Source organism: Corythoichthys intestinalis, chromosome 7 (genome assembly GCF_030265065.1).
Source record: "Corythoichthys intestinalis isolate RoL2023-P3 chromosome 7, ASM3026506v1, whole genome shotgun sequence".
NCBI classification, from domain to species: domain Eukaryota; kingdom Metazoa; phylum Chordata; class Actinopteri; order Syngnathiformes; family Syngnathidae; genus Corythoichthys; species Corythoichthys intestinalis.
The window spans coordinates 54,338,241-54,364,525 of NC_080401.1; the positions used below are offsets into that span (position 1 = coordinate 54,338,241).

The window sequence follows — 26,285 nt, forward strand, 5'->3', positions numbered from 1 at the left end:
AATTAAAGCTGAAACGAATACTCGAGCAACTCGAGTAACTCGCGTTTAAAAACTGATCCGAGTAATTTTATTCACCTCGAGTAATCGTTTATTTTGACAGCTCTAAGCATCACGTTTTGCTCGGACTACTTTTAATGCGGGACAACGCGCTGATGTCACGTGCGTAGAGTAAGAAGCAAAAAAAAAAAAAAAAAACTTACTGCAGCCGACAACCGCTACAAACGACGCCGACGTTGCTAAATACTAGCCCGCACATGCTACGTTAGTTGCAGGTAGCGTCCAATGAGTCTCATAGAGATCACATGTATGTTGAACTAGATGCACATTGACAGACTAGGCCGCGTCTGGGCAGCGTTAGCAAACAGCCGCCATCTTAAAGCAGTAGAGCGCTAAGCGCTAATTAAGAGCGCTAAACGCTAATATATAAGATTAACGTTACTGTCACTACTAGCTCACCTTACGTTAGCACTGCGGAGGGCTAGGTTTCAATTAATTAAGACCACTTTCAATGCGTGGCTAACGTGTCTAACATACAGGACATTGATTGACTGAAAATAATAAAATGTCTTGTTTTCTCATGTATATCTATAATTGCTCTTCACCTAAAAATATATTTGTTTTATCCGATTACTTGATTAATCGATAGAATTTTCAGTCGATTACTCGATTACTAAAATATTCGATAGCTGCAGCCCTACACTTAATATAATCAATCAGGGAATAGTATCGTTTCTCATATTTACTGTTTGACTGTTTGTATTACTCTAACACACCCAATATAAAATGAATAGTGCTTATACCATAGTGCAAGATACACGACACCTTATCACGAAAGCTCAACGTGTGCGTCATAAGCAAGATTGACGCTGACAAGCCCACGTATCCACCACCAACTCTCGCAATCAGTTCTCCCAGACAGTCCAGAACAAATGGCGGGACGCCTTGTCCCAACTCAAAGAACACCAGAGACCCGATATCCAATGGATAACGCGAATGATAAGACTCCAAGAGCCCCTTTGACACTGAGGTGGCAAAATACACAACCCTCGTTGCCCTGACAACAGTAACTCCCGAATCCTCCTGTCCAATCCACAAACAGACAATATTCCCAAACACACCCTCCTTCTTTCCCACGGCCCGTCCCGCGAGAGCCTTCAAAAGACTGAATGTTTAACTGAGCGTTGTCATTTTTCTTGGGAAACTTTTGTTGACGTGTGATATGGCTTTTGTTGACGTGTGATATGGTGACCTTTGAACGAGTTTGCCTCCTCGACTGAGTCTGTTTCACCTTTCTGTTTGATCGTTGTTGACCCGAATAAATTGTCAACGTGTTCTCAGTGAGCCTACTTTAAACCTTTTAAAATGGAGTCAGATGAAAATGAACGCGTGGAGTTTGGCCTTCTGGCCAGATTGTCGAGTTCTGGCCGGCCCGGGTCGTTGTAGCTGCCCCCGCGGGGTCCGGCGATTCGGCTGGTGCAATTCTGGCAGTCTGGCTAGAAAGTCAGATTCCTTCACTACCAAAGCATTTGTAATTGCAATCATTTTCTGGGAGAAATTGAGCAATATCTGACAGAATTGCAAGGGTGCCAATACTTTTGGCCAGCACTGTAACATCTCATACCAAAACATATAGTTAGGTGCACTCTGTACAGAAAAATTTACTGTAAATAAACTACTCGGCATGGTACCTGTGAAGGTGCGCTGCAGGACAGCCCCCCTGTGATCTCGCCGATGCGGGCGGCGGCGGTGGGGTTACTGGAGCTGATGAGAACCGGGCCGCTGATCTCCATGGAGTGGCGCTGCGGGGGCGGAGCCAGCATGGGCTTGTGGGACATGGTGAGGGAGGTAAAGGAATGTCGTTTTTTGCTATTCTTCTTGTCCCGTTGCCCGCCGTTGCTCTGGGGACCCGAGGAAGCCCCCTCGCCCGATTCGCCGTTGGAATCGGAGGGCTTGTCCGACTCGATGAGTTGCCTGGCTGCCGAGTTGAACTGGAAGGGTAAAAAAAATGCAAACACCTTGAATAAATAGAATGAATACTTTTTTATACTGTTGCTATTTCTGAGCTCGCCACCTCAAACTGTCAGGAAAGTCTAAAAATAAGCGTTTGAACGAGAAGCCACCTGCGCGGTGACCTGAATCTCGACACGATTGCTAATTCTGCCGCGGCCTGTTTTTCTTACCTCAACGTATGAGATGGGGAAAATTCCAATTTTATCTCCCAGCATTCCCTCTGCCCAGTTCTCGTCCACCCGGCGGATCACAGTCAGAATGTCATCCTGGAGAATCAAAGATGATATGTTCCGTGAAATTGAAATAATTTGTTTTCAACTATCTATTAAAGAGGTGTCAAACCTGCGGCTCGGAGGCCAAATCTGGCCGGCTACATCATTTTGTGTGGCTCGTAAAAGTCAATCATGTGTATAGACTTCATGTTTCTTGCTAAAATCAAAATATTTAATTAAACAAAAAGATTTTAAAAGATATGTAACTATTGCTTATCCACTGTTGTCATTTTTTAAAATCAAATATGTAAAAAAAAAATCCATTAAAAAAGCAAAAAATAAATTAAAATGTAGAAGAGTGGTAAAAATAAATGGGGAGTTTTTACATGTTTTCCGTTTCATTTTTATGGATAAAATATGTTTTTGTCCCATTTTGATTACAGTGTTTTTTGTTTGGAATAATAAAAAAAATGATAATTTACCTTTTGATGATTGTCTTGTTAATAAAATGGAAATAAATAATATGAAAAAATTAGAAAGAATTGAAATGGAATGTTTTCTCTTTTTGAGGAAAAAGGTAGATAAGAAAATAAGATATTTACTGCATTTTTCCTTAATTAAAAATTGTATACATTTTTAAAATAAAGACATAAAAATGAAATGTATGACAATTTTAAATAAAAACGGGACTGCCAAAATAAGATACAGTTTTCCTAAATAAACATTTTGAAATTTGAAAAACAAAAAAATACAATACCGTTTTCTCCCTTTTTGTCATTACATAAAAAAATTTACTACATAAAAATTAAAATGAAATGTATGATCACTTTAAAGAACAACTGCCTAAATAAGATATTTTCAGTTTTTTAAAATAAACATTTTGACAAATCAAATACAAAAAGAAAATATTTCATTTGATCCTTTTACTTTTTTAATTAAAAAAAATAAATAAATAAAATATAAGAGAATACTGTTGTTCCACCTTTTGTTTTATTATTAAAATGTTTATTTTTATTTTTTTAAAGATATAATTCATATTATTGATATAATATCAAAATCAAATCAAATGCATTTATATATCGCTTTACAAAAAATTGAGAGGTCCGCAAAGTGCTTTACAACACTTATTATATAAATATTGGCGATATCCCGATCCGATTACGTGAGAAGAAATCGGGCCGATCGCGCCATTTTTCAGAGGATCGGAATCGGGTGAAAATAATTGGGTTTTTAATTAAAAAATATATATTTATGTTTTTCTGCTTGATGCTTGTACAGCACCACAGCCTCCCTCCAGCTAAGCAGTATGACCAAACTTTTTCTTGGTCACCAGAGCACCTTGAATCGCGCTACAATCAAAGGCACAAATGTTTAATCATTGTTAAACGGCACAGTCTGAAATGTGATGTGCCAATTTATTCATTGTGTAAGCTGTTCTCGGCAGCGTGAGCGAATTTGAGGGGACTCCCTCATATGAATTATATAAATGTTATGAAGAGTGATTAAATGTATGGCCTTAAAGGTGATGCAATTAAAAATGTGGGTGCACCAATGCAACCAATGCAAAACGTATTTATAGGGCCTTGGCATTATATATCACAATGTTAATTTTAGGGCTGCAGCTATCGAATATTTTAGTGATCGAGCAATCGACTGAAAATTCTATCGATTAATCGAGTAATCGGAGAAAACATTTTTTTGGGGTAAAGAGCAATTATAAATATACATGAGGAAAAAAAGACATTAAATCCAATATTGAACCATTTTCAGTCAATCAATGTCTTTATTTTCGATGTACATTGTTGAAAATAGCCAACAATTGCATCTAAGATGTGACTAAAAAAAAATTCACTGCTTTCACTCAAAAAAAAAACATAATGCTTACCTAAAAATGTAATTACGCTTGATAAAAGCTACGTGTTTTTCCCACGTGTTTCAATTGAATTTCCATTTGTGTCAAGCTATTTTTAAGTTCTAGTTAAGTTTCAAGTTAGTCTAAACTGTAAGTACTGATATGATTTTGAGTTGTTGCAGTGTTCAAAATAAATGTATGATACCTGCTGTATTGGAGCACATTAGGGACCAGTGCTACTTGGTGTTTTATTCAGCAATGACTACCGAGCTAAAACCGACAGTTAGCTTTATTATGTTTTAATTTTACACCCTCGTCACTCTACAGCGCTGTGGTTTTACAGATTAAATAAAGCCTGTATGTAAGACACGTTAGCCACGCACCGACAGTGGTCATAATCAATAGAAACTAGAGCTGGGAATCTTTGGGCACCTAACGATTCGAATACGATTACGATTCAGAGGCTCCGATTCGATTATAAAACGATTAGTGATGCACCCCCCCCCCCCCTTTTTTTTTTTTTTTTTTTTTTTTTTTAAATTAAATGTTTTGTACATTCGTTCCAAAATTGTTCAAAAATCCTTTCAGGCTAAACCAAACTACTATTTCAGTATCAAGTTAACATATAGCAGTAAACAAGTATCCAAAAATAACAGTAAATAAAAAACTCCAGTCCCAATTCTGTTCCAGCAGCTTTAAACTACATTCAATTAATTTAATGTTGTGAATCAACTGTTAAAGTTGTTAAAATTGCTCCCGTTATTTCATAATTTCCCTTTTGTCTACTTTTGACATGTGAAAGTTTTAAAACTATTTTAAAGATAGATTCAAGTCAATATTTTACCGATTTAGGAGTATTTTAGATAAAAAGTTAATTAGTTTTGCTTGGAAAGTTTGCTACAACAGCCTTGCAGGGAAGTGTACTGCTTTAAGATGGCGGCCGTTTACTAACGGCTGCATCTAGCTTTTTGTAGATGTGCTGCTCACGCTACCGAATCTATAATGCATCTAGTCCTATATAAATGATATCTACCATTACATTATGTGGATGACGTATTTTGTAGCAGCTTTTCGGCAGCAGTCAGGTATGTTGTTGTGTTTTTTTATCTCGTGGCATGAGTTGAGCTAGAGCCGTGAGTCGAGCATTGGCATTACCCAAGGGACCGGGTAATGAGAAGCATGATGTTTAGCTACTGTCGCTTCGTTCTTCCTCGTTGCGCCCCGAAGACCGCGCGGCGCGCTGAGTGTGTTGTACTTCCGCTTTACTTGGCATATTTCAATAATCGAAATTTGGATATTTGTGAATCGTTCTCGAATCTTCCACGGCCGAATTGCGAATAATCTAAGAATCGGAAATTTTGCACACCTCTAATAGAAACCTAGCCCTCCGAAGGGCTAACGTTACGTGAGCGAGTGACAGTAACGTTAGATTTATTAGCGATGAGAAATCTACTGCTTAAAGATGGCGGCTGTTTACTAACGCTGCCCAGATGCGGCCGAGTCTGTCAATTCGCATCTAGTCCTAAATGCATGCGATATCTATGAGACGCATCGGACACTACCTGCTACCAAACTAGAAGGAGGTGCTGGAGCCTATCCCAGCAAACTACGGGCAGTATATTAAATAAATATAGTCGCCACCCCCCTTTAAAAAAAAAAGCTGCATTAAAAGTGGATTACGCTGGGTAAGCCACTGTACTAAATAGGGGTGTGACAATATATCGAAATGGTAATACATTGTGAAACTGTGCATCCCAAAAGGTTATCGATACGCTCATGCCAAGAATCGAGATATCGTTTTAAAAAGGTATCATTGTTTATTAAAAAAAAAACAACAACAAAAAACAACCAAAACCAACAAGTTGCTACCAAAATCTTACTAGATAACAGTGTTTCAGTTAACTCAGTGGCAGCCATTGACAGTCACTCTTTCCGATTTTCAGGGCATTTACAGGTCACTTTCTGTTCATTTTAGGGCATTGACAGGTTTTGAGTTTGAGTCACTGCCTATTCATTTGTGGGATTCCTGGCTCACTTCCTGTTCTGTAACCCAAAATCAACAGGAAGTGGCCAGAAAATGCCCCAAAATCAACAGGATGTGACAGAAAATCAACCTGAAATGGCCTAAAATGACTCCTTGCCTGGCATTAATTGGCTGCCACTCATGGCTATATAAGTGGGAGGGGCCTGCTTAAAGTGGGAGGGGTTCATTTGCTACCACCCTCCCAGTTCAAATGGATTGGACGTAAACTTACAGCAGAAGGATGAAGATAGCTTGTTTTTCTGTTTATTAGTCATTTTTTAGAATGACTTCCTGACCAAGGTATCGATAATCGCTGTATTGCTATATCGTGAGGTTATCGTTATCATGAGCTTCATGTCGGAAATATTATCGTATCGTGAGGTACCAAGAGGTTCCCGCCCCTAGTACTAAATGCATATCCTGCCACTGCAAGACAGAACCAAAACACCTCGAAACGCCGAGGTGAACTTACTTCTCTGTCCATATAATGAACTTTTCCCTCTGTATATATTCCTGTGACACCTATCCTAATTACAGCCCTTCATCAAGAACCCAGACAAAATGTAATTAGTATGTATTTTTTGGGCTACCTTGGCAAACGGCAGGCAGTCCTTGTCGGCCTCCTTGTCCTTGAGCTCAAAGTCGTAGAGCGCCTTGCATTGTGGGGGCGGCTGCGGCAGCGGCTTGATGATTTGCACAAAGTTAGTGGGGAAGAAGCCGTGCACGCCGCCCATCTCGCCGTGGTACCAGTTCTCGTCCACTTGTCGACGCAGGATGATGACGTCGCCCTTGCTGAACTTGAGGTCGCCCGGTTCCTTGCCGTCATAGTTGTAGAGCGCCTTGGCGCACGGCAGCTGTGGGACTCCCTGAAACGACCAGGTGGCATAATAGTAGTCGTGAATTTGCTGTACTTCGAGACAGCTATTATCACAGAAGTAACAAAGAAGCAGAACTTCAGTGTGAAGTTTAACACCCGCGACTCGCTGCCTACGCACATCTCGCTTTGGTGAATTCGGTCGAAAATGGAGCAGCATCTTCCGCAATCTGCTTGCGTTGAAAGCAAGTCACAGTAAAATGGGATGAATTTGCTAACTTCTATGGCTGAAAAATGAATCAAATTTATATGAATTAACCCTTAAAGCCTGCAACATGAAGCAATTGTCAGAGAATCCCAAAGTTTGAAAAATGAGGTCTTCATGGAACCTTTCCAAAATTGTAAAAAGGAAAAATCAAAATGAATATGTGTAATAAGTGTTCTAATATTTATAACCCTGGCTAAATCCAGATTTTTTTTCCCTAAAGAAATAAGCCGATAAAAACAACATTTTGATCAGGCATCTATATGGGCAACTGTGGCCGCCACTGACTGACGGTAGGACCCCGGAAGGACCCTGCAGCAGCTTGAAGCAATAATAAAGCTGACAGCTGCTACAAACTACGCCTACATGATGCTACGGTGTTAGCGTCCGATGCATTTCATACATACCACATGTATACAGTCGGGCTGTCAAACGATTAAAATTTTTAATCGAGTTAATCACAGCTTAAAAATTAATTAATCATAATTAATAGCAATTCAAACCATCTCTAAAATATGCCATATATTTCTGTAAATTATTGTTGGAATGGAAAGATAAGACAAGACAGATACATACATTCAACATACTGTACATAAGTACTGTATTTGTTTATTATAACAATAAATCCACAAGATGGCATTAACATTATTACCATTCTTTCCGTTAAAGGGATACGCGGATAGAAAGACTTGTAGTTCTTAAAAGATAAATGTTAGTACAAGTTATAGTAATTTTATATTAAAACTAGGGCTGTCAAATGGTCAAAATTTTTAATCGAGTTAATTACAGCTAAAAAATTAATTAATCGTAATTAATCGCAATTCAAACCATCTATAAAATATGCCATATTTTTCTGTAAATTATTGTTGGAATGGAAAGATAAGACAAGACGGATATATACATTCAACATACGGTACATAAGTACTGTATTTGTTTACTATAACAATAAATCAACAAGATGGCATTAACATTATTAACATTCTCTTAAAGCGATCCATGGATAGAAAGAATTGTAGTTCTTAAAAGATAAATGTTAGTGCAAGTTATAGAAATTTTATATTAAAACCCCTCTTAATGTATTCGTTTTATTAAAATTTGTAAAATTTTCAATCAAAAAATAAACTGGTAGCTCGCCATTGTTGATGTCAATAATTACACCATGCTCACTCATGGTACTAACCCATAAAATCAGTTGGACCCAAGTGCCAGCAGAGGGCGCCATACACCATAAAACAAGTAACAAGCGGACATTACAATTTACTGTCATTTTAATCTGTCTGAGCGGGGCATGTGCCATAATTGCGTCAAATATTTTAATGTGATGAATTTAAAAAATTAATTACCGCCCGTTAACGCGATAAATTTGATAGCACTAATTTATTTATTCATGGACTAAAACGAAGTTTACAGACAAATACATTTTGAGAATCGTCAACTAAAACTACTAAAACGAGTTTTTGTTGACTAAAACTAGACGAAGACAAACACATTTTCAAATTACTAAAAAATGACTACCGTAATTTCCCGAATATACGGCGCACCCGTGTATAATGCGCACCCCAAATTTACTTGTAAAATCTAAGGAAAATTATTGTACCCGTTTATAACGCGCTCGCTAATAGATACACAAATGTCATTTTACTGACTGGTGAAACACAGCACAAGCATAACACATTGGTAGTTCAAAACATTACCATAAACTGACAATATTTACGGTAATAATATGATTTGACAACTTCTCTAACTTACCAGAATCTAGGAGAAAACAAAACAGATGAGACCTTTGTTTTAAAGGCTGCTGTATAACTTGCTCGTTTCATCATGATGAATAAATGTTTCTTCCATGGATTGATACGGTAAAATGAAAGTGAGAACGTAAGTCGGAAATCCGAGAACGCTCATCGCTGTCAACACGACAGTAACAATAGGAACTATTGTTATTTGGGTTTGAGTTTCCCGAGGGACAGATATAGTTGAGGGACACACACAGGAAGTGTGTGTGCTTACGTTTGTTATGGTCCGAGTTGCGCAGCTGCAATAAACGTCGATTCAAATGAGTTCAAGAAAATAAATTCTGTGTTTTATGAAGAGTGAAAAAAAGCAGAATTTAACACAGACAAAATCATTCGGCCGATTAGAGTGAAGTATTACCGAAACAAAATGGTGACGTCACGTACCGTAATGGTCGGCAACGGGTCGCCGCATACGTTTCTTCAACACGACTTGAGGGTGTCAATAAAAAAAAAAAAAAAAAAAAAAACGTATATATATATATATATATATATATATATATATATATATATATATATATATATATATATATTAGAGCTGTCAAAATTATCGTGTTAATGGGCGTTAATTAATTTTTTAAATTAATCACGTTAAAATATTTGACGCAATTAATGCATGCACTGAATGAGCTGCTCTCGCATTGCCTCAAACAGATTTCAATGACGCCGTTTATGGACATTAAGAGTGAAGAGAATGCCACCGGCCGCTTGGGGGCAGCGCAGCGCCGTTCCATACTAATGTTATTCCTTCTAATAGTGGGAGAATTAGTAGTTGTGAGATGTTTATGCTGTTGCTTTGTGCTCCACACATATTTTGGTAAGTTTGCTTTCTTTTAGTTGCAATTATGTGTCTCTTGTTGTATTTTGGGTAAGATATGCACAGAGATATATCTGTTATATAGGCGAGTGGACACAGACGTTCTTTGGGCTGTGCCGTTTATTGGCATAAGCTTCTGCAACTCCTTCACAACAAACAGAAGTATCATTTAGTGAAAGCACAACAAAAATAATATTGCTATCTCTCAAAAAAAATAATGTTCACAAAAAGAAAAGCACTTCAGTCTGTAGTAATGAGGCCCTATTCTCACACAGCTAAACAACAATGCAAAGTGAACTGACATTACTCAGAGTTTGGTCACTCAATTATTATTGTTATTTTTATTCTTCTTGTTATTATATTAACTCTACTTTTGATTGAAAATTGTACAAATTTTATTAAAACGAAAATATGAAGAGGGGTTTTAATATAAAATTACTATAACTTCTAACTATAACATTTATCTTTTATGAACTACAAGTCTTACTATCCGTGGATCACTTAAACAGAAAGAATGTTAACAATGCCATTTGTGGATTTATTGTTATAATAAACAAATACGGCACTTATGTACGGTATGTTGTATATATATATCCGTCTTGTGTCTTATCTTTCCATTCCAACAATAATTTACAGAAAAATATGGCATACTTTAGAGATGGTTTAAAATGCGATTAATTACGATTAAATAATTTTTAAGCTGTGATTAACTCGATTAAAAATTTTAATCATTTGACAGCCCTAATATATATATATATATATATATATTAGGGCTGTCAAAATTATCACGTTAACGGGCGTTAATTAAATTTTTAAATTAATCCCGTTAAAATATTTGACGCAATTAACGCACTATGCCCGCTCAGACAGATTTAAATGTCAGTACAGTGAAAGGCCAACTTGTTAATTGTGTTTTATGGAGTTTTTCCGCCCTCTGCTGGCGCTTGGGTGTGACTTGCATATGTTATGTGGCGTAATGCCGCCCTCTGCTGGCGATTCAGTGCAGCGGATTATTTGGGTTTCGGCGCGCTTTTCTGACGTGATTATATGTCGACGTGAACTCACACTAATAGACAGTGCTATTCAGACCAGCTAACGTCCGCATCCAGTATTCAGTGGCAGTTCTCATAGCCCTATAACCCTGTTTGTGTCTAATACATGCATCGCTTGTGAGTTATATTCCTCCTTTGTTTATATTCATGAGCATTAGATAGTTATTGATGATGTGTATTTGAATTTGTTCACATGTATGGTGAAATGCAGTTACATTGTTAGATGCTTGTGAGCTAATTGGCTAGTGCTACTGCTCAAATGGACACGTGTGTGATTTATGCAAGTTATTGACACATTGCCTTGTTATTTTCAGTTTTACAAAAATACAAGAAATGTGCTCCTGTCAAAAAGAGATGACTTCAGTAAAGCCCATGCAACTTTTTCACACCGTCTGATTTCTTTTTGGAACTTATGTTCGCTATCTGTCAATTTGTGTACTCACACACATTGAGGACAGAATAGGGCTACTAGTTTATTTTTTGATTGAAAATTTTACTAATTTTATTAAAACGAAAACATTAAGAGGCGTTTTAATATAACATTTTATCCATGGATCACTTTAACAGAATGTTAATAATGTTAATGCCATCTTGTTGATTTATTGTTATAATAAACAAATACAGTCCTTATGTACCGTATGTTGAATGTATATATCCATCTTGTCTTATCTTTCCATTCCAACAATAATTTACAGAAAAATATGGCATATTTTATAGATGGTTTGAATTGCGATTAATTGGGATTAATTACGATTAATTTTTAAGCTGTAATTAACTCGATTAAAAATTGTAATCGTTTGACAGCCCTAATATATATATATATAGGGCTGTCAAAATTATCGCGTTAACGGGCGGTAATTCATTTTTTAAATTAATCACGTTAAAATATTTGACGCAATTAACGCACATGTCCCGCTAAGACAGTATTCTGCCTTTTGGTAAGTTTTACAGCAAGGCTTTTTGTGCTATCTAACAGCGAACTCTTGTGGTCGCTTTGCGACATGGTTTATTGTTTTCTTGCCAGTTCAATATGGCTGCACGACGTCTCTGGCTGACGCTACGTTGTAATGTTGTGCTTATATGATCCTTGGACAAGATTTGTCCGTAAGTATGGTTGTTGTAAAGAATGTACATGTTATGTTAGTAAGCGAAATGTTATATTTTTTGTATGAGATGCTTTTTGTTTATGTTTAGTGAACCTGTATAGCGTGCTAAGCTAACGTTGTTGCTAATGCAATGCTTGTGTACTTTTTTTTGTAGTTTTACGACGGTCTAAAGAGGACAATGGTTTGAGGCCATTTTATTAATAAATCAGATTAAAAAGGAAGAAGTCTGATTATTAAGGTGTCGTTCACTAGCTGTCTAGCTTTGGAAAAAGTACACGCTTCAGAGTGAGCACAGCATAGACAGATTTAAATGACAGGAGAGTGAAATGCCCACTCCAGTCCTTATGTACCGTATGTTGAATGTATATATCCATCTTGTGTCTTATCTTTCCATTCCAACATTTTACAGAATATATATATAATTTACAGAAAAATATGGCAAATTTATAGATGGTTTGAATTGCGATTAATTGCGATTAATTAATTTTTAAGCTGTAATTAACTCGATTAAAAATTTCAATCGTTTGACAGCTCTAATATATATATTTTTTTCTGTCTCCATCCATGTACCCGTTTATAATGCGCACCATGATTTTACAAGTCGATTTTTGGGGAAAAAAGTGCACGTTATATTCGGGAAATTACGGTAAGTTAATAAGTATTTTCGTCCAAAAGACTAAGACAAAAATTAAAGGGGCCGCCAAAAACAACACTGAGTACAATCTATCAAATTCGGTAAAGTACCCCCTGACGAGATCGCTCAATACATTTTTCAGATAAAAAAATGGAGCATCGGCTCCAAGAAAATAAAAACTCTTGCAAATTTGCGACTGCCAAACCGCAAATACTCGAGTAATCCAGGACATAAACAAGTGGGAACAAGTTTGCAAAGTGAAACCTTAAAAAAACAGATGCTGAAAAACATTGCAAGACAAATCCAGGAGATCTCACAAAGAGATGAAAATACTAAAACAGAATATTTTTCTTTCTCTGAACTTGGCTTTGAACGTGGAAGATGAAAAAAACTTCTCTGAAGGCCAAAGACTGTTTTTTGAACTGACAAAGCATAATGAAGGATTTACCTTTTTTTTTTTTTTTTTTTTTTAAAAAGAACATAGATCAAGAATTGACGCCCAAAAGTCTGTCAAGGATTTAAATGGTTGTGTCCGACTAATACTTTGAGAAGTCCAGTCTCTTTATCCCCTGGAAGGAGGTTTTGTATCTTAGCCTCCAAAGCCCTGAAAGGGCCATTCAGCCGGATGACAATCCAAGGCAAGAGGGCCAAGCCAGTAGGGGGGTAGCAGGCCGGAGAAGCATCAATGTTCTCCATTCAGACTTAAGGTTGTCTTTGAGCGAGACCAACAAACTCCCCCGCAACAACAACTATTTATCCACGCCGCTCGCTGGACGTGAATCCCAAACACTTTTTGGAACCCGGTTTGCGAGGAGGCCGGCCGTTCTTATCGGAGGCTAATGAAGCGTCGGCAGGCGAAAGTACAGAACGGCCGCTGACGGTGAGCCGCTCTGACGTTACCCCGCTGCACACAATCACACACACCGAAGCACAGAGCCAATGAGGGCCCCGAAGATCGCCTCGCCTCAGCCGGGAGCGAAACGGTGGGAGGTGCGTTTTGTACTGGCAACGGGCCTCCATTCAGGGGAAAAAAAGGGTCAAGACTGATGAAAATGCAAATGATAAGGTGGGAGAAAACGGCAAAATGGACGATTTTTGAGAACATGATTAAATATGAAATAACAGTGAATGTTGAAAGAGGGTTAAAGATTTAAGGACTACGTGGTTACATAATGGCTGCTGCACCACAATTGTGTGCGCTCTATTGGCTACAATGGCCACATGAGACGCATTTGTGCATTTGCATGTGTGGGCAAGTGTGTGTGTGTTTGGGTGGGGGGGGGGCTTCACAATACTGCTTCGTCCATGGTCTGTTTTTTCCCCCCAACTTTTTGTATCCAGCTTAAATGACATTTTAGAGCAATGGTTCTTAATAGGGTTGTTCCAATCATGTTTTTTTTTGCTCCCGATCCGATCCCGATCGTTTTAGTTTGAGTATCTACCGATCCCGATATTTCCCGATCCGATTGTTTTTTTTTTGCTCCCGATTCAATTCCAATCATTGCCGATAATTTTTCCTAATCATATACATTTTGGCAATGCATTAAGAAAAAAATAAAACTCGGACGAATATATACATTCAACATACAGTACATACAGTGCCTTGCAAAAGTATTCGGCCCCCTTGAATCTTGCAACCTTTCGCCACATTTCAGGCTTCAAACATAAAGAAATGAAATTTAATTTTTTTGTCAAGAATCAACAACAAGTGGGACACAATCGTGAAGTGGAACAACATTTATTGGATAATTTAAACTTTTTTAACAAATAAAAAACTGAAAAGTGGGGCGTGCAATATTATTCGGCCCCTTTACTTTCAGTGCAGCAAACTCACTCCAGAAGTTCAGTGAGGATCTCTGAATGATCCAATGTTGTCCTAAATGACCGATGATGATAAATAGAATCCAAATGTGTGTAATCAAGTTTCCGTATAAATGCACCTGCTCTGTGATAGTCTCAGGGTTCTGTTTAAAGTGCAGAGAGCATTATGAAAACCAAGGAACACACCAGGCAGGTCCGAGATACTGTTGTGGAGAAGTTTAAAGCCGGATTTGGATCCGAAAAGATTTCCCAAGCTTTAAACATCTCAAGGAGCACTGTGCAAGCCATCATATTGAAATGGAAGGAGCATCAGACCACTGCAAATCTACCAAGACCCGGCCGTCCTTCCAAACTTTCTTCTCAAACAAGGAGAAAACTGATCTGAGATGCAGCCAAGAGGCCCATGATCACTCTGGATGAACTGCAGAGATCTACAGCTGAGGTGGGAGAGTCTGTCCATAGGACAACAATCAGTCGTACACTGCACAAATCTGGCCTTTATGGAAGAGTGGAAAGAAGAAAGCCATTTCTCAAAGATATCCTTAAAAAGTCTCGTTTAAAGTTTGCCACAAGCCACCTGGAAGACACACCAAACATGTGGAAGAAGGTGCTCTGGTCAGATGAAACCAAAATTGAACTTTTTGGCCACAATGCAAAACGATATGTTTGGCGTAAAAGCAACACAGCTCATCACTCTGAACGCACCATCCCCACTGTCAAATATGGTGGTGGCAGCATCATGGTTTGGGCCTGCTATTCTTCAGCAGGGACAGGGAAGATGGTTAAAATTGACGGGAAGATGGATGCAGCCAAATACAGGAACATTCTGGAAGAAAACCTGTTGGTATCTGCACAAGACCTGAGACTGGGACGGAGATTTATCTTCCAACAGGACAATGATCCATAACATAAAGCCAAATCTACAATGGAATGGTTCAAAAATAAACGTATCCAGGTGTTAGAATGGCCAAGTCAAAGTCCAGACCTGAATCCAATCGAGAATCTGTGGAAAGAGCTGAAGACTGCTGTTCACAAACACTCTCCATCCAACCTCACTGAGCTCGAGCTGTTTTGCAAGGAAGAATGGGCAAGAATGTCAGTCTCTCGATGTGCAAAACTGATAGAAACATACCCCAAGCGACTTGCAGCTGTAACTGGAGCAAAAGGTGGCGCTACAAAGTATTAACGCAAGGGGGCCGAATAATATTGCACGCCCCACTTTTCAGTTTTTTATTTGTTAAAAAAGTTTAAATTATCCAATAAATTTTGTTCCACTTCACGATTGTGTCCCACTTGTTGTTGATTCTTGACAAAAAATTAAAATTTTATATCTTTATGTTTGAAGCCTGAAATGTGGCGAAAGGTTGCAAGGTTCAAGGGGGCCGAATACTTTTGCAAGGCACTGTAAGTACTGTATTTGTTTATTATGACAATAAATCCTCAAGATGACATTTACATGATTAACATTCTTTCTGTGAGAGGGATTCACGGATAGAAAGACTTGTTATTCTTAAAGGATAAATGTTGTGACCAAGCCTGAACGATATATCATTTAAACCAGGGGTTCCCAACCTATTCCACTAAGGCACACTGTGGGTGCAGGATTTCATTCTTACCAAACAAGATGACAACACTTTTTCCCCAATCTGGTGTTTTACAAGTGCAATCAGTTGATTGCAGTCAGGTGTGGCTTGTTTTAGCAGAAGCCTCATTGGTTCAACTGTCTCTGCTGGATCGGCTGGAACAAAAACCAGGACCCACAGTGTGCCTTGAGGACTGGGTTGAAAACCCCTGATTTAAACATCGCCATCGCAATGTGCGCATGCGCGATAGTCCCATCGCAAGGACGTGCGATAGTTTTTATTTCTTTTAATCTGCTCTGCGCACAGCTTCCCTCCCTCTCCCAACTCTTTGTTCCTCACAGTCACTGTGGCACTTGCTTATTAAAGTTAACGATGTTGGTTGTCTTTGATCTTGCCAAAGAAGCCGACTTCACACACAGCAATGCGACTTCACACACAGCAATGTGTCAATCATCGTTTAACTTGTTAAACAGTTTCTGCAAGGAAGCTGCGCTGGAATAACTTTGTGTGTGTGGAGATGTTTGAAACATATAAAATAAACGCGAATAAATAAAGTGATCATGAGGAGTTTGTAATTTCTACATGTCACTCCAGGAGTCACAGCCAAGGTGGGTAAACAGAAGCATTTAATAAAGCCAAGCATTTTTCTACTACAGTACTTTATTCTTGTTTAAAAAAATAATTCGGTTGGACAGTTATGTTAAAAATTGATCATAATTATTACATTGGACGTGCTTAAAAACCATTTATTTAAATAATACTTTGGGGGAAAAAAATGGAGAAAAAACATGTCTTATATGTATCTCTTTCCAATGCTAAGTCTGAATAAATACATTGAGCACTCAAAAAAAAAAAAAAAAAAAAAAAAAAATTGTGTTTGTGTGTGTGTTTGTGTGAGGGTGCGCGCTACTTCACGGTTTTTCACTTATCGCAGTGGGTTCTGGTCCCCATTAACCGCGAAAAACGAGGGATCACTGTACACTGTGGTCATGGGGAGTCATCCAAAGTCTTTCCAAACAGCTATTCAAGTCATCTCGTGAAATTTTCTTAAAAAAAAAAATATATATATATATACATTTTTAAAAAATATCACAATATAATATCGCAATTTATCGCAAACCCCCCAAAAAATCGCAACAATAGTTTTTCCAATATCGTTCAGGCCTAATTGTGACTAAATTGCCATCTAGTGTATTTGCTGAGCTTTCAGTAAATGATACTGTAGCCATTTACCTATTCTGCCCAAATGCATGATGGGAAGTGCAACCATGACTGTGCGTAGTGGCACCAATTGATATATATTCTCTGTGTTAAGAAATCACATAGGGTGTTAAGAAAATGATCAACTACTACCTAATTGTTGAGAGAGGGATTGTAAGGCTTTAGCCAATTAAAAAACGGCTCCAAAGACTGCCAAAATTCACTCTACTCATTTAACGCTGCCTTTTAGCTCTAAATATAGGTAAAACGGCGCCATTATAGATTGAACGTGACAATGCATGAGTGGGTCATGCAGCGCATGTGTTAATTGCGTTAAATATTTTAATGTGATTAATTTTTAAAAATTAATTACCGCCATTAACGCAATAAATTTGATAGCCCTACTTTAAGCCAAAACTAAAGACTGTGGATGAGTGTAAGACATTTTGTCTGTAACGTTAAATACAATTAGAAAATGATTTAATAAAAAAAAAAAATATATATATATATATATATTAAAAAAACGCATGTCCGATATTTTTTTGCCGATTCCGATACTTTGAAAGTGACGTGATCGGACCCGATCGATCGGCATCCCAATCGATCGGGACATCTTTAGTTCTTAACCTTGCTAATGGTACCGAACCCCATTTTCACAGGCGCGTCCACCGAACACTTCGGAATTAGACTTCAAATTCAATACTGCTATATCTAAGCTAGCAAGCTAATATATAAGCGAATTCCTGTTCAAATTTTACATTTTGACAACATGTTGACGACAGATTCTTGACACCTTGATCCAATGCAGATTGTTGACTCTTGACAAGGTGATGATGCTGGAACTTTTGTTTGGTGCTGTTCCAGTGAGATTTACAAAGATGACTGCCTAAAGAAAACATCTTCGGTCTTGGCCATTGTGGAGTTTGGAGTGTGGAGTGTGACTGACAGAGTTTGTGGACAGATGTCTTTTATACCGATAATGAGTTAAAACAGGTGCCAATAATACAGGTAACGAGTGGAGCCTCAGTAGACCTCGTTATAGTCGATTAATCGATGAACTAGTTAGTTCGAATAATTGAATAATCGGAAAAGATGCATGAAAAATTAAAATACCTGAGCAGAGCCTCAAATGGTATAAAAAAAAACATAAATAAGGATCTATGTACAACAAAAGAACAATTGGCTAACTTACGTAGCAAAAGTCCACGAGCTTAAATGCTATAAAACGCTAAGGTTTAAAAAAAAAAAAAAAAAAAATTTTAAAACACAATTCTCTTAAGAAATGGCTCAGACACATATTCCCACAAAAAAGTGCTAAATATACCTATAAACTAAATTACGAATGCTTTAAAAAAACATTAGCTCAAACAAAAACGTATCTTATGTTGGTCTTAACATGGAGCAGCTGGATTCAGCCATGTGAAATGAGGCAGACTAGAGGGCAGTGTATCCACCCAAATCAATAAAACTAAATGCAAACACTTTCAAAATAAACCATTAAAACATCACTTTAATTAAACGAATACTCGGACCAGCAACATTTAATTCGAATCTTTTTTTCTAATAAATACTCGAGTTAATCGATTAATCGTCGCAGCACTAATTGGGTGTATTTTGTTTTTCGACTTCAGTTCAATGAACTGACATTGGAAAAAAGAATTAAGGCTCGTTTTCAGTTACTGAATTAGTGTAGCAGTCTTTAATCAGGAAACAGAAGACGATTAATTTCTCGTTTTTTGCTAACACACGTTAAACCAAAGAACAGAATTGGGCTCATTTTTCATTTTCCAAAATTAGAAGGAAAAACGAGTAGCCAAAAGGTACACGGACCATAAATACAAACAATGTTCCTTTGCGAAAACAGGAACCAATTGCATCTTTTCTTCCATTTTCACTTCCTGTTAGCGTAACGGTAAGAAGTCAGAATTATTTTGTGACCGAGAACACAGAGTGTTCTTTCAAAATGTCCAAAATCTACTGTTTTTCTTCTTCTCCTCCCTTTTCCAGGTGATGTCATCTGTTCCAGTCACAGTACAGGGACAGTGGCAATCGCTTTAGCTCATTGGCCCACGGTCCCTTACAGCGACAGGATGTAAAACCACAGCACTTTAAGGCTCGAGTTGTGCCAAATTTGGTTTTAATGCCAGTATTTCTTTTTTCAATGTACATTTATGTGACATACCCCAATGGGCTACAAGGTTGCAGAATGGATACCGTTGTCAACACCACCGCACCGGCGACAGTGATGGACGTTGACACGTGGTCGGACAGACAGAGCGCAACTCCGCTTGACATCATTGTCAAGCTTGTCGACACAGGAAATGTTCGGCTCGGACATCCAGCGCGCAGGAATCCAAAAATAACCTGGATTTCCACGCCGTCAGCTGAGGGACGTGCGTTTTAAAAATACACTTTTGGTTTTCAGTCACCCGCGAGGAACCGGCGCAGACATCTTTGCGTTGATCAAAGGCCGGTCTGTTCTGACGGAGACACTCGGTGAGCAGACTTGACACTGATCAGCTGCTGTGTACAATCACTCCTCTATCGCAGATAATGCAATTAGAAGAGTGTGCTAAAGGGATTTAGCAGTCACTAGATTACAGAGATGCGATGTGCTGTGCAGCCCACGCATTATTTTTACAGCGACGTTTGCCCCGTCAGCACTGGTAGACCAGCCAAAGTAGACAGAAACCTTTCCCTCGTGGTTCAATGCCAGACATGTCTGCACTGACGATTGGAAACCTCCCAAAGCTCTGCAGGTGGTGTCCGAAGAGCGCGAGACTACAGTGTAGGGCTGCAGCATTCGAATAATTTAGTAATCGATTAATCGACGGAACATTCTATCGATTAATCGAGTAATCGGATAAAACATATTTTTTTAGGTAAAGAGCCATTATAAATATGCATGAGAAAACAAGACATTTCATCTAATATTGAACCATTTTCAGTCAATCAATGTCTTTATTTTCGATGTACATTGTTGAAAACAGCCAACAATTGCATCTCAGATGTGACTAGAATAAAAAATAAAAAAAACATTCAGTGCTTTCACTCAAAAAACTTTTAGATCTTATAAAAAATATATTCTTACCTAAAAATGCCATTACGCTTGATAACACACATCACTTAAAAGTTAGGTGTTTTTCCCACGTGTTTCAATTAAAGCTGTAGTGGGAACTAATTTCTTCACATGCCAAATAGGGTCACAAGTAAAGTAATTAAACATTGTCCACCAAATAAAGCATGAAAAAATAATTTACATGTTGTATATTTGACAAAATAATCGCGTTTCTGAAGTTCGAGCCTGAAAGGGGACGAACCCGGAAGTGATACGTCACACCGGGAACAGCGTTGGCAACTCCATACATACGGCTGCCAAACAAAGCCCTTCAAACAATGATTCAAACAGCGATATAAGCGATAGACTGAGCGCAAGGGAGGAGATCCCAGTTTTTGAAGAGTTGGAGGAAGAAGAGGAGCTTGGAATTTTATGTTGGATCTAACATGTATTAGCCAGACGCTAATCAGAATGCAAACAATGTACCAAGACTACCTGACATGGAATGGATACAAGACCCATCGAGATTACAACATTGGTAAGATATAGGCTGTTATTATTTTTATGATTTGAAGATGCAGGCATTTGCACATAATGTTATGTTTTTGTCTATCTGATGACATTGTTAAAAAAAAATAATAATCAGACTTCATGTTCATTTTGGCAGATCCGGCAGCTCTCGTGCATATAAAATAATAATATAAAAACGTTGGGGGGAAAGAAGGAGATGAGTCTGCGATGGCTTTCTCCACTTTATTGTGGCAACAATAAGAAAACAAAATAATAGCGGACTGCCGCCACATTCGACCGCGAAGTTTTGCTTCTCGCCGATCTCCTCCTCGCCTCCCACTCCAGCGTCTCTTAAACGGATTGTGCATGTCTTGTTATGAGCTTTTTGTTTACAAATGTATCGAACACACGACGCGCTGACAACCTTGTCTCTTTATTAACACATGGAGCAGTTCTTATGGAAAAGTTAGAACACAGCTCGGCACAGCTCTCGGCAGAAATTGGCGTCTAATGGCGTGAGGAAATGAAGTTTTTTCACACAAGCGAACAGATTACAAAGCACCACTTCAGTGTTGTCCCGAGACTACATTTCCCATGATTCACTGCGTGACCTGCGCGCTCGCTGATTCGCTGCGAGATTGACTCAATGGCTACGCTAAACCAACACGCTATTTTTCAGCTGTCACCTGTCAGCGTCTCTCATAAAACGCAAACTAGAAGCCTATCATGCGATCACCGTGAACGCTGAACCGTCCAATAGCAATGCAATGCTTGAAGCATGAAGGTGGAAATACATAATACAAATATAAATAAATGTGCACAAACTCACCGGCGGTGTGTGTCTCTTACAGCAACGTGACCGTGAATTACCGCGACGCCGACCCGTTTATATGCACATCCACACCCGTTTCCAGATTGACAGTGGATTAACCCTTTCGGACATGATCGTAGATGACGCACAATTTAAACACGCTTGACCTAGCGAACGCAACAACAACTATGATCGGGGATTTCCACGAGTTAACTTTCGGCTAACGTCGCTAGCTTATACTGTTCAATTCCACAACAGTAGGCAGCTATGCTTTGACAAAGTCATCAGTCATCTATCCAAAAATCACACTTACTTTTTGGCAAATCCTTGATCATAAGCAGACCGGTTAAGGAAGCAGGCATCTTCGAAGTGTTTGCAGCAGAGAACACTACTCGATGATGGCGTGAAATTCATTCGCTTCGTGCGAACGAAAGATGTCCATTTACGTGCCCTGCTATCCTTTGGCCACTCATACAACTTTTCGTTTGAGCGAGAACAAAACATCGCCACACACCTCTGTGGCATCTTACCGAGAAGCAATGCAACAATCAATACTGTTCTATGGTGGACTTCCCTCGCACGTCTAGGTGTGACGTAATTTCCGAAGATTTCCGAAGATTGCCGAAGAAAAGCATTTTCGTTGTCAAGGGCGTTGCTATGGGTTAAACAAAGAATCTGGAAGGATTGCGTTAAAAAAAATAATGAAAATATGCTTATAATTGTTTAGCCATTGATATTATTCAAAAACATGGTTGACCAACCTTACTTCAAAGTTCCCCTTTAAATTTCCATTTGTGTCAAGCTATTTTCAAGTTCTAGTTAAGTTTTAAGTTAGTCTAAACTGTAAGTCCTGGTAGGATTTTGAGTTTTTGCAGTGTTCAAAATAGATGTATTGTAACATATCAAGTTATAATATGGCGGGGATATTTGCATGCGTTCCTGAATGCACCACGTGACGTACGGGGGTGAGGGAGGTGCGGGAAAGCGAGCGACGTGCCTTCCTGTTGTTGTGGTTCTGGCGGGTGCGTGTGTGTCGGCTTTGACAGACAGCAAACGTGTGTTGGTTGATCCACAAGTTCCCCAAAAATAAATAATTGCATCCTAACGAAGTGGGTGACTCGTTGTCAACGTTACAGTATGATACCTGCTGTATTGGAGCACATTAGGGACCAGTGCTACTTGGTGTTTTATCCAGCAATGACTACAGAGCTAAAATTGACAGTTAGCATTATTAAGTTTTTATTTTACACCCTCATCACTCTACAGCGCTATGTTTTCACAGATTAAATAAAGCCTGTATGTAAGACACATCGACAGTGGTCATAATGTATAGAAACTTAGCCCTCCGCAAGGCTAACGTTACGTGAGCAAGTGCTTTAACATGGCGGCTGTTTATTAACGCCGCTGACTCTCTCATTTAGCATCTAGTTCAACATACATGTGATATCTACGAGACGCATCAGTGCCATCAGACGCTACCTGCTGCTACCACAGTAGCATCATTCGGGCTAGTTTTTAGCAACGTCGACGTAGTTTGTAACGGTTGTTGGCTGCAGTAAGGTTTTTTATTTTTTATTTATTGCTTCTTCCTCTACGCACGTGACATCAGCGCATCAAAAGTAGCCCGGGCAAAAGGTGATGCTTAGAGCTGGCAAAATTAAACAATTCTTCGAGGTGAATAAAGTTACTCGGATCAGTTTTTAAACTCGAGTTACTCGCGTTGCTCGAGTATTCGTTTCAGCTCTACTACAGTGTAAAAAAATGGTAAATCTACTGTGAGATACTGGCCCGAGAACTGAAAAATCCCTAAAATATACTAAAAACTAGGGTTGTTCCGATCATGTTTTTTTGCTCCTGATCCGATCCCGATCGTTTTAGTTTGAGTATCTGCCGATCCCGATATTTCCCGATCCGATTGCTTTTTTTTTTTTTGCTCCCGATTCAATTCCAATCATTCCCGATAATTTTCCCCGATCATATACATTTTGGCAATGCATTAAGAAAAACATGAATAAAATTCGGACGAATTTATACATTCAATATACTGTACATAAGTACTGTATTTGTTTATTATGACAATAAATCCTCAAGATGGCATTTACATTATTAACATTCTTTCTGTGAGAGGGATCCACGGATAGAAAGACTTGTAATTCGTAAAGGATAAATGTGACTTTGTATATTGTGACTAAATATTGCCATCTAGTGTATTTGTTGAGCTTTCAGTAAATGATACTGTGGCCATGTAACTGTTCTGCCCAAATGCATGATGGGAAGTGCAACCATGACTGTGCGCCGTGGCACCAGTTGATATATCTTCTCTGTGTTGGGAAATGACATAGGGTGTTAAGAAAAACATCAACTACAACCTTTCTTCCCCACATTGCTTCCCACGATAGTTCCAATTGTTGAGAGAGGGTTTGCAAGGCTTTGGTCAATTTAAAAAAGGCTCTAAAGACTGCCAAAATTCACTCTACTCATTTAACGCTGCCTTTTAGCTGTACTGTATATATAGGTACAACGGCGCTATTATAGATTGAACGCGACAATGCGTAAGTGGGTCGTGCAGCGCATGCGTTAATTGCGTTAAATATTTTAAAGTGATTAATTTTTAAAAAATTAATTACCGCCGTTAACGCGATAAATTTGATAGCCCTACTTTAAGCCAAAACTAAAGACTCTGGATGAGCGTAAGACATTTTGTCTGTAACGTTAAATATAATTAGAAAACGATTTACCGTAATTTCACGAATATAAGGCGCACCCGTGTATAATGCGCACCCCAAATTTACTTGTAAAATCTAGGGGAAATGATTGTACCCGTTTATAACGCACACCCTAATTTTAGCACCAATAAGTAGAAGAATACAAGAAAACAAAACTCGTGTACAGTTACAGAAATGTCATTTTACTGACTGGTGAAACACAGCACAAGCATAGCACATTGGTAGTTCAAAACATTACCATAAACTGACAATTTTTACGGTAGAAATATGATTTGACAACTTCTCCAACTTACCGGAATTCAGGAGAAAACAAAACAGATGTGACTTTTCTTTTAAAGGCTGCTGTATAACTTGCTCGTTTCATCATGATAAATAAATGTTTCTTCCATGGATTGATACGGTAAAATGAAAGTGAGAATGTAAGTCGGAAATGCGTGAGAGCACATCGCTGTCAACACGACAGTAACAATAGGAACTTTTGTTATTTGGGTTGAGTTTCCCGAGGGACAGATATAGTTGACGGACACAGGAAGTCTGTGTGCTAACATTTGTTATGGTCCGAGTTGCGGAGCTGCAATAAACGTCGACTCAAATGAGTTCAAGAAACTAAATTCTGTCCTTTATGAAGAGTGAAAAAAGCTGAATTTAACACAGACGAAATCATTCGGCTGGTTAGAGTGAAGTATTACCGAAACAAAATGGTGACATCACGTACCGTAATGGTCGGCAACGGGTCGCCGCATACGTTTCTTCAACACAACGTGGCCGTGTCAATGAAAAAAAAATCGGTTTATATATATATGTAATACATATATATTTCTGTCTCCATCCATGTACCCGTATATAATGCGCACCCTGATTTTACAAGTTGATTTGGGGGGGAAAAAGTGCACGTTATATTCGATAAATTACGGTAATTAAAAAAATATATATATTAAAAAAAGGCATGTCCGATATTTTTTTGCCGATTCCGATACTTTGAAAATGACGTGATCGGACATTCCGATCGATCGGGACATCTTTACTAAAAACAATACAGGTTAGGGGTGTAACGGTACACAAAAATCTCGGTTCGGTACGTACCTCGGTTTTGAGGTCACAGTTCGGTTCATTTCTGGTACAGTGAGAAAACAAAATGCAAAATATAAATGTGCTAGTTGTTTATTACACACCTTTCAACAATAGGAACATTAGCCTATACAAAGCTAGAATTCTGCTCAAAAAGTAGCGGGTATTTAAAGATAATCCAACAAAAATTTGCCTTTCAGACCCCGCGTATTGGTCAGTTTTCTTTCAGAAAGATTGAAGAAAAAAAAAGTCCTGTGCTAAAAAGAAAGGCAATCCCAATGACAAAGATTTTAACATGTATTTTACAAATGAAAGGCCTCAATGAATCTTTTTTTTTTCTTCTTATGAACGGTTTTCAAAAGCTTTATTGGTGGATTTTCTCAAGTTAAAGCGCCACACAGAAATTAATAAATTGAATTGTGTAACCAGGATCTGTGTATTATTCTTATTATTTAATTACAGGTGTTTTAGCTCATTTCATTTTATTTAAATGGGCTATTATTTTATTATGTGTTTATATTTTACAAATGTGATGTAGTATTCATTTAGATTGTATATTTTATGTTGTATAACTTTAGTTCCTATGTGAATATTAGCTCCTACTTGTTTTGTTGTGGTAGGAGGGTTTTGTATTGAACACGGGACAGTGTTGGTTATTATTATAGCAGAGAAGACAACTGTAAATCAACAAAGACAAGTCAACTGTGCCCCGATCTACCACTCAAGAGATCTGATGGACTCAAAAAGTGGGTTACGATTGCATATTAGTTTGAAAATCGACCGGATCCACCGTATTTTTACACGAGTGACTTCCGGTCTGCCCGGTCTGCTAGCGAGTAGTATTGACGCAGGAGGGCCGCGTCTCGCGTCAAATAATAAACTGCCGTTCGTTTCGCGTGCATCGCGTTGAGCCGCTTCTGGGATGCGTCTAAA

At 38.4% G+C, this 26,285-nt stretch overlaps 1 protein-coding gene across 1 annotated transcript in view; it reads right to left on the bottom strand.

Moving 5' to 3' along the window:
• Positions 1-26,285, bottom strand: part of sh3rf1 (SH3 domain containing ring finger 1) — a 121,085-nt gene that overhangs the window by 33,410 nt on the left and 61,390 nt on the right. Inside the window, exons 3-5 of the mRNA XM_057841886.1 lie at positions 6,688-6,963; positions 2,181-2,276; positions 1,689-1,988 (exon numbers count right to left, since the gene is read on the bottom strand). Of these exons, the coding sequence (XP_057697869.1) occupies positions 1,689-1,988; positions 2,181-2,276; positions 6,688-6,963 (672 nt within the window). The remainder of the gene's footprint in view (positions 1-1,688; positions 1,989-2,180; positions 2,277-6,687; positions 6,964-26,285) is intronic.